General features: G+C 40.3%; 1 protein-coding gene across 2 annotated transcripts in view; it reads right to left on the reverse strand.

The window, feature by feature from the left end:
- SLC18B1 (solute carrier family 18 member B1) overlaps positions 1 to 14,618 on the reverse strand; it is a 34,872-nt gene that overhangs the window by 13,196 nt on the left and 7,058 nt on the right. For both annotated transcript variants that reach the window (XM_040239254.1, XM_040239255.1), the window contains exons 3-6: positions 9,164 to 9,259; positions 8,779 to 8,852; positions 7,906 to 8,053; positions 5,609 to 5,765 (exon numbers count right to left, since the gene is read on the reverse strand). In XM_040239254.1, the coding sequence (XP_040095188.1) occupies positions 5,609 to 5,765; positions 7,906 to 8,053; positions 8,779 to 8,852; positions 9,164 to 9,259 (475 nt within the window). The remainder of the gene's footprint in view (positions 1 to 5,608; positions 5,766 to 7,905; positions 8,054 to 8,778; positions 8,853 to 9,163; positions 9,260 to 14,618) is intronic.

The following is a 14,618-nucleotide window of genomic DNA, read 5'->3' on the forward strand; positions in this document are numbered from 1 at the left end:
GGTCGAACCCTGGTCTTCTGCACTGCAAGCAGATTCTTTACCGTTTGAGCTACAGGAAAGTTCTTTGAGCTATAGGGAAGCACCAACCTCAGGTGCTGCCATTTCCCCAGCAGCAACACAACTTCTGCATTGTCCCAAGCATCAAGCATGGTTGTTCCCAAGCCTCCAATCATATCCTATAACTCCCTTCTTTTTCCCCTGCTAATTTTTCAATCTCTAGCCACTTTGTAAAGCCTCGTTCTGGTCCTAAGCATCCTGCAAATTTTACCTCCATTACCATGTAATTGAGCAACCTAAACTGCATTTCATCTTACATGGTTTATTGTTGGGTGACTTTCCTATCTTCCAACTAATGTGCTCAACAAAATCTTTGCTGAGTCAGATATCATGCCAAATCACTGGGCACACAAAGCCAAAGAAGACAAAACTCAGATCCTGACCTCACAGAGAAGTTACCAAAAGGTGTGGTGAGAGCCAGGATGGAGCTAGGAGGGTAGCAATTGGAGCATATGAGAGGGTTGCCTAAAAATGAGGGAAAGCTGTTTAGGAGAGAATTTATGAAAGTAGTAATATCTAAATTATTGTCTAAAGGATGAGCTTGAGATGAGCAATCAAAGGAGGAAAGAATAACCCAGGCATATTATCCAGGAATGGCTCATTGTGAGACTCAAGTGAGGGGAAAGTATTCTGTTTGAGGAAATGAAGGAGCAAAAGGAAAGAAGGAGGGTGGACATTGGAGTGTCAGGAGGAGAGATCATACTGCAGAAGGATGTAGTGATAAGATGATGCAGGACTTTGTAAAGTGGGCTAAGAAGCCTAGGAAATCACTAGAGGTTTCAAGCAAGAAGTGAGAATCAGATTTGCAGTTCAAAGAGCTACACCTGTGGTCTCCTGGGAAATAGAGACAGGAGGCGAGTTAGGAGACTGTGCAGTGAGCTAGGCCATGAAGCTCTGAGGGCCAGAGCAGCACTGACCTATCCTCATTTCAACAGAACTCATTATGTAATAAATTCTTGGTAAATAATGATTCGGTAGGAAGCAAAGTACAAAAGAAGCATCAAGTGTGGTCCAGCTATATTTGTCAGGATAAGAGGGATAATTTCTTAATTATTAGCCAAATAGTCAACGATGAACCAAATTAGAACCCAACCTGTTTCGCTACTGATTTGACTTAGAAAAGGGCTAAGGCCACCATGTGGCTCAGTGAGGCAGGCCAGTAGGGAGACTTGACTGGTTATGGATTTTGGATTGTGTATTACCAATGTTTAAAATAACAATGATAAAGGATCAACTTTAATCAATTAAATTTATTGTGTATATAGAAGCATTATGGGTCTATGGCATAAGACAAACTATTATGAAATAAATAGTCCCTTTCTCTGAATGCAAAGTGGGAAAGGGGGTTATCACCATAAGAACATACAGGAATGTCCATGAAAATGAACACATCATGAGTTTAGCTAAGCTGTTGAAGAAGCCCAAGTAATGAAAACTTAGGGTGATACCTGCTTCCAGAGACACACAGCAGAATCACCCAGGGAGCTTTTCCAACCTCCTTAAGTGATCTCTCTGCTTCCTCCAATTCTGATATATTCTTCTTGGAGGACATGACTCCATGGTTGACAATGCCTGCCAGAGGAAGCTGCTCTGAGAGATAAGGAAGCGGAGAGGCCTTCAGGTGTGGAGGGACAGGAAAGACGCAGAGCACTGCGGGACTCCTGCCTCAGCATTTAGATCAATGACTGAGAGGGCTCAGGGAAACTTTCCACAAGAGGTCATACAATTAAGTTTTGAAGGATGAGTCGGAGTCAGATAGAGTGGAAGTGGGAGACAGTCCAGGTCATATGACTTGCCTGAGAAACCTCTAACAACAGCTTCTAGTGGCTTTCAAGGTAAAGCTCACAATTCATGGATTCAGGCATTTTTATTAAGAAGACTATCATCCCTACAGGAGGCTTCCTCAGTGGTTCAGTGGTAAAAAAAAAAAAAAATCCACTGGCAACACAGGAGATGCAGGAGATGTGGGTTCGATCCCTGGGTGGGGCAGATCCCCTGGAAGAGAGCATGACAACCCACTCCAGTATTCTGCCTGGAGTATCCCATGGACAGGGGAGCCTGGCAGGCTACTATCCACAGGGTCTCAAAGAGCGAGACATGACTGAAGGGACTGAGCACCACACACAGGCATCCCTAGAGGGGAGGGAGGAGGGAGTGGTGGGGGAAGGGAGAGTCGAGAGGGAGGAGATATGTGCATACTAATGACTAATTCACATTTCTGTATGGCAGAAATCCACACAACATACTAAAGCAATTATCCTCCAGTTAAAAACATGAATTTCAAAAAAGTAAATTAAAAAAAGAGGATTGTCACGTACATGACTGTGTTTTAAAAATATTTCTTTAGGGACTTCCCTGGCAGTCCAATGGTTAAGATTCTGCATTGCACAGCAGGGGGCATGGGTTCATCCCTGGTCCCCTGGTAAAGGAACTAAGATCCCACATGCCAAATAGCATGGGTGGGGCGGGGGGATGGGCGGCACAGGATTTTTCTTTAGCACAATACAGAGGAGGAGACTTGGCAAGCAGATATAAAGGATGAGAGACAGCGAGGGACTGAAATCGACTCTTAGTAACCCAAATCCACAGTGTTTATGGGTTTAAAAGGAAGTAAACGAGTGGAGTAGAACTTACAGAATACAAAATTCTGCCAATATCATCAAAATAAAAGGAAATTTAACTTTCCAGCCTTACCTATAAGCTTTCCTAAAACAGTAATTTTTAAAGGTACTCCTTAATTGGAACACCTAAATCTATATTTATAGCTTTAACATTATAAATTGTGAGATTTAAAAATATATATATCAGTTTTCCCCATTCCATCTAAATACAAGATCCTTACTTAGATAAACAGAAAGCCTGCCAAACCATTTTGTTCATAAAAACATAGTGGGGCTTAGGAAGCAAAACAAAGCATAGTGGGCCAAACAAAAGCTAGTGGAGGTGATGCAATTCCGGCTGAGCTATTTTAAACCATAAAAGATGATGTTGTGAAAACGCTGCACTCAATATGCCAGCAGATATGGAAAACTCAGCAGTGGCCACAGGACTGGAAAAGGTCAGTTTTCATTCCAATCCCAAAGAAAGGCAATGCCAAAGAATGCTCAAACTACTGCACAATTGCACTCATCTTACACACTAGCAAAGTATTGCTCAAAATTCTCCAAGCCAGGCTTCAATAGTACATGAACCGAGAAATTCCAGATGTTCAAGCTGAACTTAGAAAAGGCAGAGGAACCAGAGATCGAATGGTCAACATCTGTTGGATCATAGACAAAGCAAGAGAATTCCAGAAAAAAACATCTGCTTCTGCTTCACTGACTACACTAAAGCATTTAACTGTGTAGATCACAACAAACTGTGGAAAATTCTTAAAGAGAAGGGAATACCAGACCACCTTACTTGCCTCCTGAGAAATCTGTACGCAGGTCAAGAAGCAACAGTTAGAACCAGACGTGGAAAAACTGACTGGTTCCAAATTGGGAAAGAAGTACATCAAGGTTGTATATTGTCACCCTGCTTATTTAACTTATATGCAGAGTACATTATGTGAAATGCCAGGCTGGATGAAGCACAAGCTAGAATCAAGGTTGCATGAGAAATATCAATAACCTCAGATACACAGATGACACCACCCTAATGGCAGAAACTGAAGAGAAACTAAAGAGCCTCTTGATGAAAGTGAAAGAGGAGAGTTGAGAAAGCTGGCTTAAAATTTAACATTCAAAAAACGAAGATCATGGCATCTTGTCCCATCACTTCATGGCAAATCGATGGGCAAACAATGGAAACAGTGACAGATTTTATTTTTTTAGGCTCCAAAACCACTGGAGATGGTGACTGCAGCCATGAAATTAAAAGATGCTTGCTCCTCGGAAGAAAAGCTATGACCAACCTAGACAGCGTATTAAAAAGCAGAGGCATTATTTTACTGACAAAGGTCCATATAGTCAAAGCTATGGTTTTCCCAGTAGTCATGTATGGATGTGAGAGCTAGACGATAAAGAAGGCTGAACAATGAAAAATTGATGCTTTTGAGCTGTAGTGTTGGAGAAGACTCTTGAGAGTCCCCTGGACTGCAAGGAGATCAAACAAGTCAATCTTAAAGGAAATCTATCCTAAATATTCATTCAAAGAACTGTTGTTGAAACTGAAGCTCCAATTCTTTGGCCACCTGATTTGAAGAGCTGACTCATTTGAAAAGACTCTTATGCTGGGAAAGACTGAAGGTAGGAGGAGAAGGGGACGACAGAGGATGAGATGATTGGATGGCATTGCTGACTCAATAGACATGAGTTTGAGCAAGCTCCAGGAGATAGCCTGACATGCTGCAGTTCATGGGATTGCAAAGAGTCAGATATGACTGAGCAAATGAACAACAACTGGAGCTTTAAGTTAAAGATGCAGGAAAATTTTAATTGAGGAATAACAGGAACAAAAAGAAGTAAGTACCAAGTAACTAGGCTGATAGTGATTCGAGGAGCTTCAAAAGATACCATGTTGTGGGAGTGAGGAGCACAGATGAGGAGAGCAGGCCAGGACTCAAAGAATTACTGATGCTGGAGCCAGTCCAGCGCTTAATCACAGAAGTTCTAAATGCCACATCCCACAATTAACTAGAAAGCCATCTTTTCCCCCTATATGATGTTATTGATAAAGAGTAAACAGAACCCTTTGCCCTATTGCAAGAGAATCTGACCTGGTGTCAGTCTCTTAGTTAATAGCCAAGTGTTCACCTGTGAACCCAATAGAAGGCCAGTCCAGGATGCCTGACTACAGAAACAACCATCAATATGCACAGAAAGACGACAGGCTCTCCTCCAGCTCTCCAGCTAACTCGGTGGTTGTGTCGCAGCAGGAATCTGATAATGGTAAAATGCCAACTCCATTACTCGGCAATCTGGCTTATAATGAAAATAATCCCTGACTGGTAAATTTCATCTTTACAGAAGGAACTATAAGCTAACCATCAAAACTTGATGCTTTGTGCCTCCCTGAGCTTGGGGACTCTTGTACCCAGAACGTGCCTCGTGGAGACCCTGGCAGCTGTGCCTATGGTGTTGTTATGGGATAGGTTGACTCCTACGGGGCATGAAGCTTCAGAGCCAAGATGATTCCCATTACTGCCTGATGTGGCCCAGAATCCTCACACTTGAGCTGTGCTGCACACACAGCTACAAGAAACCTGTGGAAGGAAGGTCTGACTTTGTCCTCCTGTCACAGTGTCTTGTAATGGAGATTCTTTACATTAAAAGATGTAAAGAATCTTTAATTTAGAATTCAAGAAGACATCTGGTGGGCATTGCATGTTTTATGATAAGAAATTTAATATTTGCTAGTTTTATAGGTCAGAAAGAATCTATGACAATTTATATAAACAAATTGCCTATCGTAACATTTCTGATAAGAGAATTGATTCTTTCGCATACACTACAAATCTATTAGTGGTTATATAAAATGAAAGAGTGTATATGTTAAATTTGGTCTCCTACAAAGGCATAAAAATACTTAAATTTAAGATTCTTAAAATGAGCAATAAATGAGGTCTTACCATAATTGGGTAAAATATACATGTTGAGGGGAACCATCAGCAGAACTATGCATCCCAGAAAAATGAAAGGCACCTCATAGCCAAAGGACTGATACAAAAAGCCACCCAAAGGAGGCCCCAGCACTAGTCCCAGTCCAGAGAAAGTCTCAAGACTTCCCTAAAAATGGGAAAACAAAAGAAAATTGAGTTAATACGTTTCATTTGAAAAATGAACAAAGCTTTAATGGAAAGTTCTGAAAAAAATTCTATCCACTTTACAATTTATACACACAACACCCACACACATCCAAGACAGACCAAAAATTTAAACATGCACATTGAAATGATAAAAGTACTAGAAAAATAAAATATAGAGTTTTTTCCTAATCCTTACAGTGAAGCAAATTTTCTAATTATGGCATAAAACCTCAGAAGACACAAAAGAAGACTGATAACTCTGGTTACATGAAAATATGAAAAACTATGGACAGCAAAAAAAAAAAGACAAAGAATGGGGAAAAAGTACTGACAAAAGACTAATTTCCCAAAAACACCATGACAGCAACTATTAATGAATGAGACAAATCAGCAGTACTGTGGGAAAATGGGCAAATGTTATAGTCTGTTCACACATAAAATGAAAACAACTCACGCTAATGTGAACTGACCACCTCTAACTTGCAGGACAGCAAAGCCCTACTTCAAACATGTTCAGCCACAAAACTTTGTTTTACAGAGCATGTCAACCGACTAGCATCTTTCTGAACCCCTTCTGAAAAATATACTTTTTGGAAATGGAAATAGTATATCTGTTACAGTGGCCAGCATGGCATGACAAATTGCTTAGAACCTAAAGTGAATTTATCCAGATATACAATACATATACAGATATATGTACTTACATTAACTGTATAAATATATATGGGTATATACTTAATAAAAGTGTGGATATTTATATTTATACAGCAAATAGTTTACCTGATGGTTAAAACTTTCAAACTGTAGTATTAATATGGGTAAATGAGGGAACGTGATACTGAGCTGATTAGATCTGACATCTCTGAAAGTGAAAGAAAGAAAGAAAAGAAAGTGAAAGAAAGAAAGAAAGTGAAAGAAAGAAAGAAAAGAAAGTGAAGTCGCTCAGTTGTGTCCGACTCTTTGCAACACCATGGACTGTAGCTTACCAGGCTTCTCCGTCCATGGGATTCTCCAGGCAAGAATACTGGAGTGGGTTACCATTTCCTTCTCCAGGGGATCTTCCTGACCCAGGGATCAAACCCAGGTCTCCTGCATTGGAGGAAGATGCTTTAACCTCTGAGCCACCAAGGAAGCTGAGGGTGGTGCCTATTCTCATATACAAACCAGGAGTCCTTCAGGAATGCCTGGGTCCAGAGGAGAGAATGCAGCAGGTAAAAGCTGGGACAAGAATCTGCTATGTCACTAATACTCTGTGTCAAGGCATCTGGGCAATATATGAGAATGTATGTCAATATGATGCTACCAGGCTCTGGATTTTTATGGTAAAGTAAGTTGGAGAAGACTCTTGAGAGTCCCTTGGACTGCAAGGAGATCCAACCAGTCCATCATAAAGGAGGCCAGTCCTGAGTGTTCATTGGAAGGACTGATGCTGAGGCTGAAACTCCAATACTTTGGCCACCTCATGCAAAGAGTTGACTCACTGGAAAAGACCCTGATGCTGGGAGGGATTGGGGGCAGGAGGAGAAGGGGACAACAGAGGATGAGATGGCTGGATGGCATCACCGACTCGATGCACATGAGTTTGGGTGAACTCCAGGAGTTGGTGATGGACAGGGAGGGCTGGCGTGCTGCAATTCATGGGGTCGCAAAGAATCGGACAGGACTGAGCGACTGAACTGAACTGAACTGAAGTCTGTCCTCAGACCCACTGCACAGAAGCACATGTGGAATTCAAGACAATCTCTAAGATCCTTTCCATGACTCTGGGAAAAGTGGAAGCAGGCCTCTAGTATAAATCTGCTTCAGGCAGCCCAGCCACAATCTAGGCTAGAGAGAGATAGCAAATATTACTACGGAGGCTTTTTTTTAAGAGGTAAGAAAGAGTATTTGGTTTTGCCTATTTAGGGGCTTGTAAGCCCAGGAAAAGCACCTAAGTAAGACTAAGGGTACATTTATTGACAGCCTGCTGCTGAAAGTAGAAACTGGGGTAAAAGGTAACAAACACAGAGAGTAGAAAAAAAGCAGGTCTAGAAGAATGGGCCCCAGCTTTGGCTTGAAAGGTCAAGCAAACATTTTAGCTACACTAAAAGGAAAATAGGAAAAGTGTATATAATACTTACCAATACTGTAGCCACATTGTTTGGAAAAGCCTTTGCAAGAATAGAAGAAGACGCAGTTATTGCTGCCTCGAAACTTATTGCATCAGTTATTCTCAGTAGAAAACACATAGCAATAAACACTGCCCCTTCTGGAACTTGGTCCAAGAGACTAAAAAAGAATAAGACAATCCTCAAATGCCAAATTGATTTTATTTAACTGTACTCACTGAAAACAGTAACACTTCAATCATAGTTATTAAAATAAGTCACTTTAGAATATGAATTTTTAAGAGTTTGTTATATTTTTAGTAGGAGGAATTTGAGTCATAATAACAGCCTCATTGTCCTTTTCTACTGAAATATTTGATGTCTTAAATAATAATACCAAGTAGGCCTTTTGAAAAATGTAGAGTCAATCTAACAAGAAGCTATGCAGAAAGACTTAGATTTAGGTCTTCCCCAAGCGGGAAAAAAAAAAAAAAAAAAAAAAGGGCAAAATCAGGAACCTGAGAAAGACTTCTGATAACATTATCTTAACATCTACATTATGATCTTCTTTAGCTGATTGTTTAGACAAGAAACTCACTTTTTTGCTTAAGCCAAAAAAATCTGTGACTCAGAAAAGTGTGTTAAGTTTCTGTCACTCAAGTCACACAAGTCCTAAAGAACAGATTCAGCAGCCAACTTTATGGTGATCCCCTAGAGGATTTTTTTCTTAAGATCAATGTCATTCATTTCATTCTCCACACCATCCAATGCCCTTCACCATTATTCATATGCCAGGCATTTGATAATCAATGGTAATGATTGATTTAAAGAAAACATTAACATCTTAAACTGAAGATAAATTAGGAAATCTGTTCAGGCTTCCAAACATATCAGAACATGACTTACCCAAAGAGAACTGTAACTGCTCCTGAGACAAACATTCCTGCTACAAACATAAATTTTGCTCCAATCTGTACAAGCTATAATAAACATCAAAGAAAAGTGGTAAATTGATGACTGCTACAAGTCTATAGTGACATAAACAAGTCCACTGTATCAGGAAACAGATTTGGGGAATATATATACAGTTAACAAAACGTAATTCTTTAGTGGAATGACAACATGCATTCTTACAAACATGGAAGAGTTAAAAATCAATCAGCCATAAGAATGGAACTGTCAACTGAAGCACAGTTCATAACATAAGATGCTGGTTATTTCTGCATCAGTGGAAATTTTAGACTTGTAATTAGAATAACTCATTACACCGTTTAAAAAAATTAATACTTACATATTTTCCAAATACCAAAGATGCCAGAAAGTCAAACAAAGCATAACATCCAAAGATCATACCAATAACTGTATTGCTGGCTCCTTTCTTTTCAGCCTTTAAAAAAAAAAAAAAAAAACAGAAAAGAAAAAGTTTGAAAGATAAATTAGCAACAGTATGGGAAAAAATGGAGCTACTAGATCAGAAGATCATCCTCCTGTAACCTTTATCTGTAAAGCAATTTCAAAGATTATTATTTCAGAATAAACAGGCCAAGAAGGGAAAGGTAACTGTAGTAAAACTTAGTTCTCTGACATGAAAATAATTCACTCACTTAACTTTACGATCTTGAGAAAAAAGAGTAAAACTGGAGGTATCACACCTCTTGATGTTGAAAATAGATTACAAAGGTGTAGTAATTAAAACAGTACAATACTGGCCTAAAGACAGACATATGGATCAATGGAACAGAACAGAGAGCTCAGAAATAAACCTAAACAAACATGGTCAATCCATCTTCCATGAGGGTGCCAAGAACACACAATGGGGAAGAGACACTCTCTTCAACAAATGATGTCGGAAAAACTGGACATCCACATGCTAAGGAATGAAACTGGATCCCTATCTTAGAGCACTCACAAACTAAACTGAAAGCAAACTAGACTTAAACATAAAATCTGAAACTGTTAAAACTTTTTGAAGAAAACGGTGGATGGGGGACTTCTAAAAAATTCTTATTGGAGTATAGTTGATTTACAATGTTGTGTTAGTTCACTGTACAGAAAAGTAAATCAGTTATACATATACGCATGTCTACTCTTACTTAGATTATTTTCCCGTATAGGTCATGACATTGATTTTGGCAATGATTTCTTATATTTGACGCCAAAAACCTAAGCAAGAAGACAAATCAAACAAATGGAATTACACTAAACTAAAAATCTTCACAGCAAAGAAAACGATCAACAGAGTGAAAAGGCAATCTACAGAATGGGAGAAAGCAATTTGTAAACCATCTCCATATAAGTAGCTAATATCCAAAATATGTAAGACTCTCCTACAATTCAATAATCTATTAATAAAAAAACACCACAAAGAACATGATGTAAAAATGAGAAAAGGATTTCAACAGACATTTCTCTAAAAAAGAGACATACAAATGGCCACCAGGTATAAGAAAAGCTGCTCAAGATCAGTAATCATCAGGGAAATGCAAATTAAAATCATAATGAGATATCATCTCACACCAGTTAGGATAGAGAGAAATAATTGAAAGCACAGAAGATAACAAGTGTTGGTGAGGAGGTGAAGAAATCAGAACCCTTATACACTGTTGGCAGGAATGCAGAATGGTGCAGCCTCTATGGAAAACAATATGGAGGATCCCCCAAACATTAAAAACAGAACTACCATATAATCCAACAATCCCTCTTCTGTGTATATACCCAAAAGAATTGAAAGCAGCATCTCAGAGATATTTGCAATCCCATGCTCACTGTGGCACTAGCTAAGATAACACAGAAACAACTAAGAAATAGCTAAGATAATATAGAAATAACCCAAATGTCCGTCGACAGACGAATGGACAAAGAAAATGTGGTATATACATAACACAGAATATTATTCATCTCAAAAATAAGGAAATCTTGGCATCTGCAACAATATGGATGAATCTTGAAGAAATGACGCTAAATGAAGTAAGCCTTCATAGAAGAACAAACGCTGCATGATTCTGCTTGTATCAAGTAACTACAATAGCTAAATTCATAAAAGCAGAGCTTAGAATGGTGGTTGTCAGGGACTTTGGGAAGGGGGCAGTGGGGAATTATAGCTCTTTAAATTTTCTGTTAAACTCATGTTATGTTCTCACCACAAAAAGAAGAAGAAAAAAGAAAAAGTCCACAAGAAAACCCAAGGGATTTTCTGGAGGTGCTCAATAAGTTTAGTATTTTGATTGCAGTGATGACATTATAGATGATGTGCATATTTCCAAACTCATCAATATACATATATTCAGTTCAGTTCAGTTCAGTTCAGTCACTCAGTCGTGTCCGACTCTTTGCAACCCCATGAATCGCAGTACGCCAGGCCTCCCTGTCCATCACCATCTCCCGGAGTTCACCCAGACTCACGTCCATCGAGTCGGTGATGCCATCCAGCCATCTCATCCTCGGGGGTCCCCTTCTCCTCCTGCCCCCAATCCCTCCCAGCATCAGAGTGTTTTCCAATGAGTCAGTTCTTCGCATGACGTGGCCAAAGTACTGGAGTTTCAGCTTTAGCATCATTCCTTCCAAAGAAATCCCAGGGTTGATCTCCTTCAGAATGGACTGGTTGGATCTCCTTGCAGTCCAAGGGACTCTCAAGAGTCTTCTCCAACACCACAGTTCAAAAGCATCAATTCTTCGGCGCTCAGCCTTCTTCACAGTCCAACTCTCACATCCATACATGACCACAGGAAAAACCATAGCCTTGACTAGATGGACCTTAGTCAGCAAAGTAATGTCTCTGCTTTTCAATATGGTATCTAGGTTGGTCATAACTTTTCTTCCAAGGAGTAAGCGTCTTTTAATTTCATGGCTGCAGTCACCATCTGCAGTGATCCTGGAGCCCCAAAAAATAAAGTCTGACACTGTTTCCCCATCTATTTGCCATGAAGTGATGTGACCAGATGCCATGATCTTCGTTCTCTGAATGTTGAGCTTTAGGCCAACTTTTTCGCTCTCCTCTTTCACTTTCATCAACAGGCTTTTTAGCTCCTCTTCACTTTCTGCCATAAGGGTGGTGTCATCTGCATATCTGAGGTTATTGATATTTCTCCCGGCAATCTTGATTACAGCTTGTGTTTCTTCCAGTCCAGCGTTTCTCATGATGTACTCTGCATAGAAGTTAAATAAGCAGGGTGACAATATACAGCCTTAAGTGTAAATTTTTATATAACAGTTATACCTCAATAAAGTCTGTCCCTAAGCAAAATAAGAATTGTTAGCTTTAGCAGGCCAAAATCAGAATTAGAGTATAAACAAAACAAAAAGCCTTGGTTGAGGAAATGTAAGCTCTGCATCTCCTGTAGAACTAAGCCAACAGTTGATCTTGAAATGCTTTCTTTTTGGTATCTTTGAGTTCATAGAAAATACACTTATTGGTCTCTGCCCCCAGTTCTTGGCACAGAACTCTGACTATCCTTGTAACTTCCTTAGTGATAAGAGCCCTAGGAGTAATAATGTTCTAATATTTGGTCTTTGACCCTGGTTCCTGACACCAAGCGCCTAGTCCCTTGGCATCTCCTGGGTGACTCTTGGTGATTCCTGCTTGGGGATTAGTCACCAGAAAGACCAAGCCATGATTAGAAGTTTAGAGCTTTTGGTCCCACCCCCCATTCTCCAGAGAAGGGCTGGAAACTGAGTTAATGATTGATCGTGCCTACGTGATTAAGTCCGCATAAAAATCCCTAAGGTGTGGGATTTGGGGACCTCTGGGCTCGGTGAACATGTGGAGCATCTGGGAATGTGGCTCACCTGCAGGGGACGTGGGGGCTGCCACACACCTCCCGCTCTGTATCTCTCCCATCTACATGCCCAGCTATATGCTTTATCACATCCTTTTATAAGAGTGTTAAGCAAGTGTTTCCCTGAGTTGTGGAAGCCATTCCAGCAAGTAACTGAATCCTAGCTGGAGAAGTGGGAGGGTCACTGTGTCTTGCCTAAAGTTTTACCTATAAGTTTAAAGGATTTGCTAACAGAAGAAACCATTCATTACACACAAATAAATAATTTCAATTTTTATAGATTTAATTTCAACATGCAGTCATTAAAAAAAAAAAGAAATAGAAACAAGAGAGAGAACTAATAGACAATACACCAACAACCTACATCCAGACTTGAACAGATCTGGCAAGTCCCTTGTTAATAGCAATCCGGAGTCACAATGGGAAAGGGTTCTGAGTGGTGTGTCCACCTCATGGGTGAGACTTCAAATTGTGGTTGGGGGCTCCCACTTATAATCCCAGGCCTCAAACTGATATCATCATCAGTTTGCATGCAAAGCTGCAGCTCTGGTTTTGGGGTTCTTTTTTAACATCTACACTGCAGTTTGTTTCACTTCGTGAGTCATAGGATTTTGTTAGACCCCAGGGATTGGCCAGATCTTCAGAGGCTCAAGAATGCCAAGACCCACTCCTTTTCTTATCTAAGCACTAGCTGTGCTTGCAGGCAGGATCCGCGGTGTCCAGGCAGGTCAGAAGTAAGTCAGAGGCCCAATTTCCCTAACACATGGGAGGGCTTCCCAAGTGGTGCTAGTGATAAAGAACCCGCCTGCTAATGCAGGAGACAAGAGGCACAGGTTCAATCCCTGGGTAGGGAAGATCCCCTGGAGCAGCGCATGGCAACCCACTCCAGTATTCTTGCCTGGAGAATCCCATGGACAGAGGAGCCTGGCAGGCTACAGTTTATAGGGTCACAAAGAGTCAGACTGAAGAAGCTTTACACACACACACACACATATATACACACAACACACGGGAACCTGTAACTTGTAGCCAAGTTGGACAGAAGTTGGGGGTAACATGGAGACGTACTACTTGGAATTGACATCTGAAGCAGAGGGCAGTCTTGTGGGACTGAGCTCTTAACTTGTGGGGTCTGGGCTAATACAGATCAGTATCAGAACTGAATTGAATGGTAGGACATCCAACTGGTGTCACAGAGAATTGCTTGGTGTGGGAAAAGGACCTACACATCTGGTGTCAAATGTGTTGTGAGTGTGGTAGCAGTGTGAGCATAAAGGTGAAACACAAGGGAGGAAGGTTTTCCAACTCAATATCACATTTAGTTACAGGATCAAATGCCACTAAAAAACCCCAAAAAAACCCAACCAACCACTTTAGTTTGCTGGTTAAAAAATCTAACAGAAAGTTCCTTAAGCTAGTACATGAGGCATCCCAAGGGCCATTCAGACCATTCAGTTCTCTATTTCTGATACCAACTACCTAACAGTTCACAGAAGATAAACTTTCCTTTCCTGACACCAATGACACAGATGAAAGAAGCTCCCTCTCCTCCCAACATGCTGCATCTGGAGTAATTTTTCGCCCATCAGTGATTCCTATGATTGTTTATAGACTACTCTATCACGGCTCCTAAATTTGCTACAGGTGGTGCTGGTGCTGGTGCTTTAATCACTAAGTTGTGTCAGACTCTTATGACCCCATGGACTGTAGCCTGCCAGGCTCTTCTATCTATGGGATTCTCCAGGCAAGAATACTGGAGTGGGTTGCCATTACATTCTCCAATTGCTATAGAGGATACAGTGCTTATTCTAAAACTACTTCTTTTGAACTTCAAATGCTACTATTAGTTGTGTTGTACAACTGAATAGACAGAGGTTTGAAAACCTTTCTAAAACCTTGGAATTATGGTGGATCCTTAGATCAGGTTCTAGGTATAACCATTTAAAGGGTTAAAATATGAGTTTAATTTTT

This window comes from Oryx dammah, unplaced genomic scaffold, assembly GCF_014754425.2.
Source record: "Oryx dammah isolate SB20612 unplaced genomic scaffold, SCBI_Odam_1.1 HiC_scaffold_4, whole genome shotgun sequence".
NCBI lineage: Eukaryota > Metazoa > Chordata > Mammalia > Artiodactyla > Bovidae > Oryx > Oryx dammah.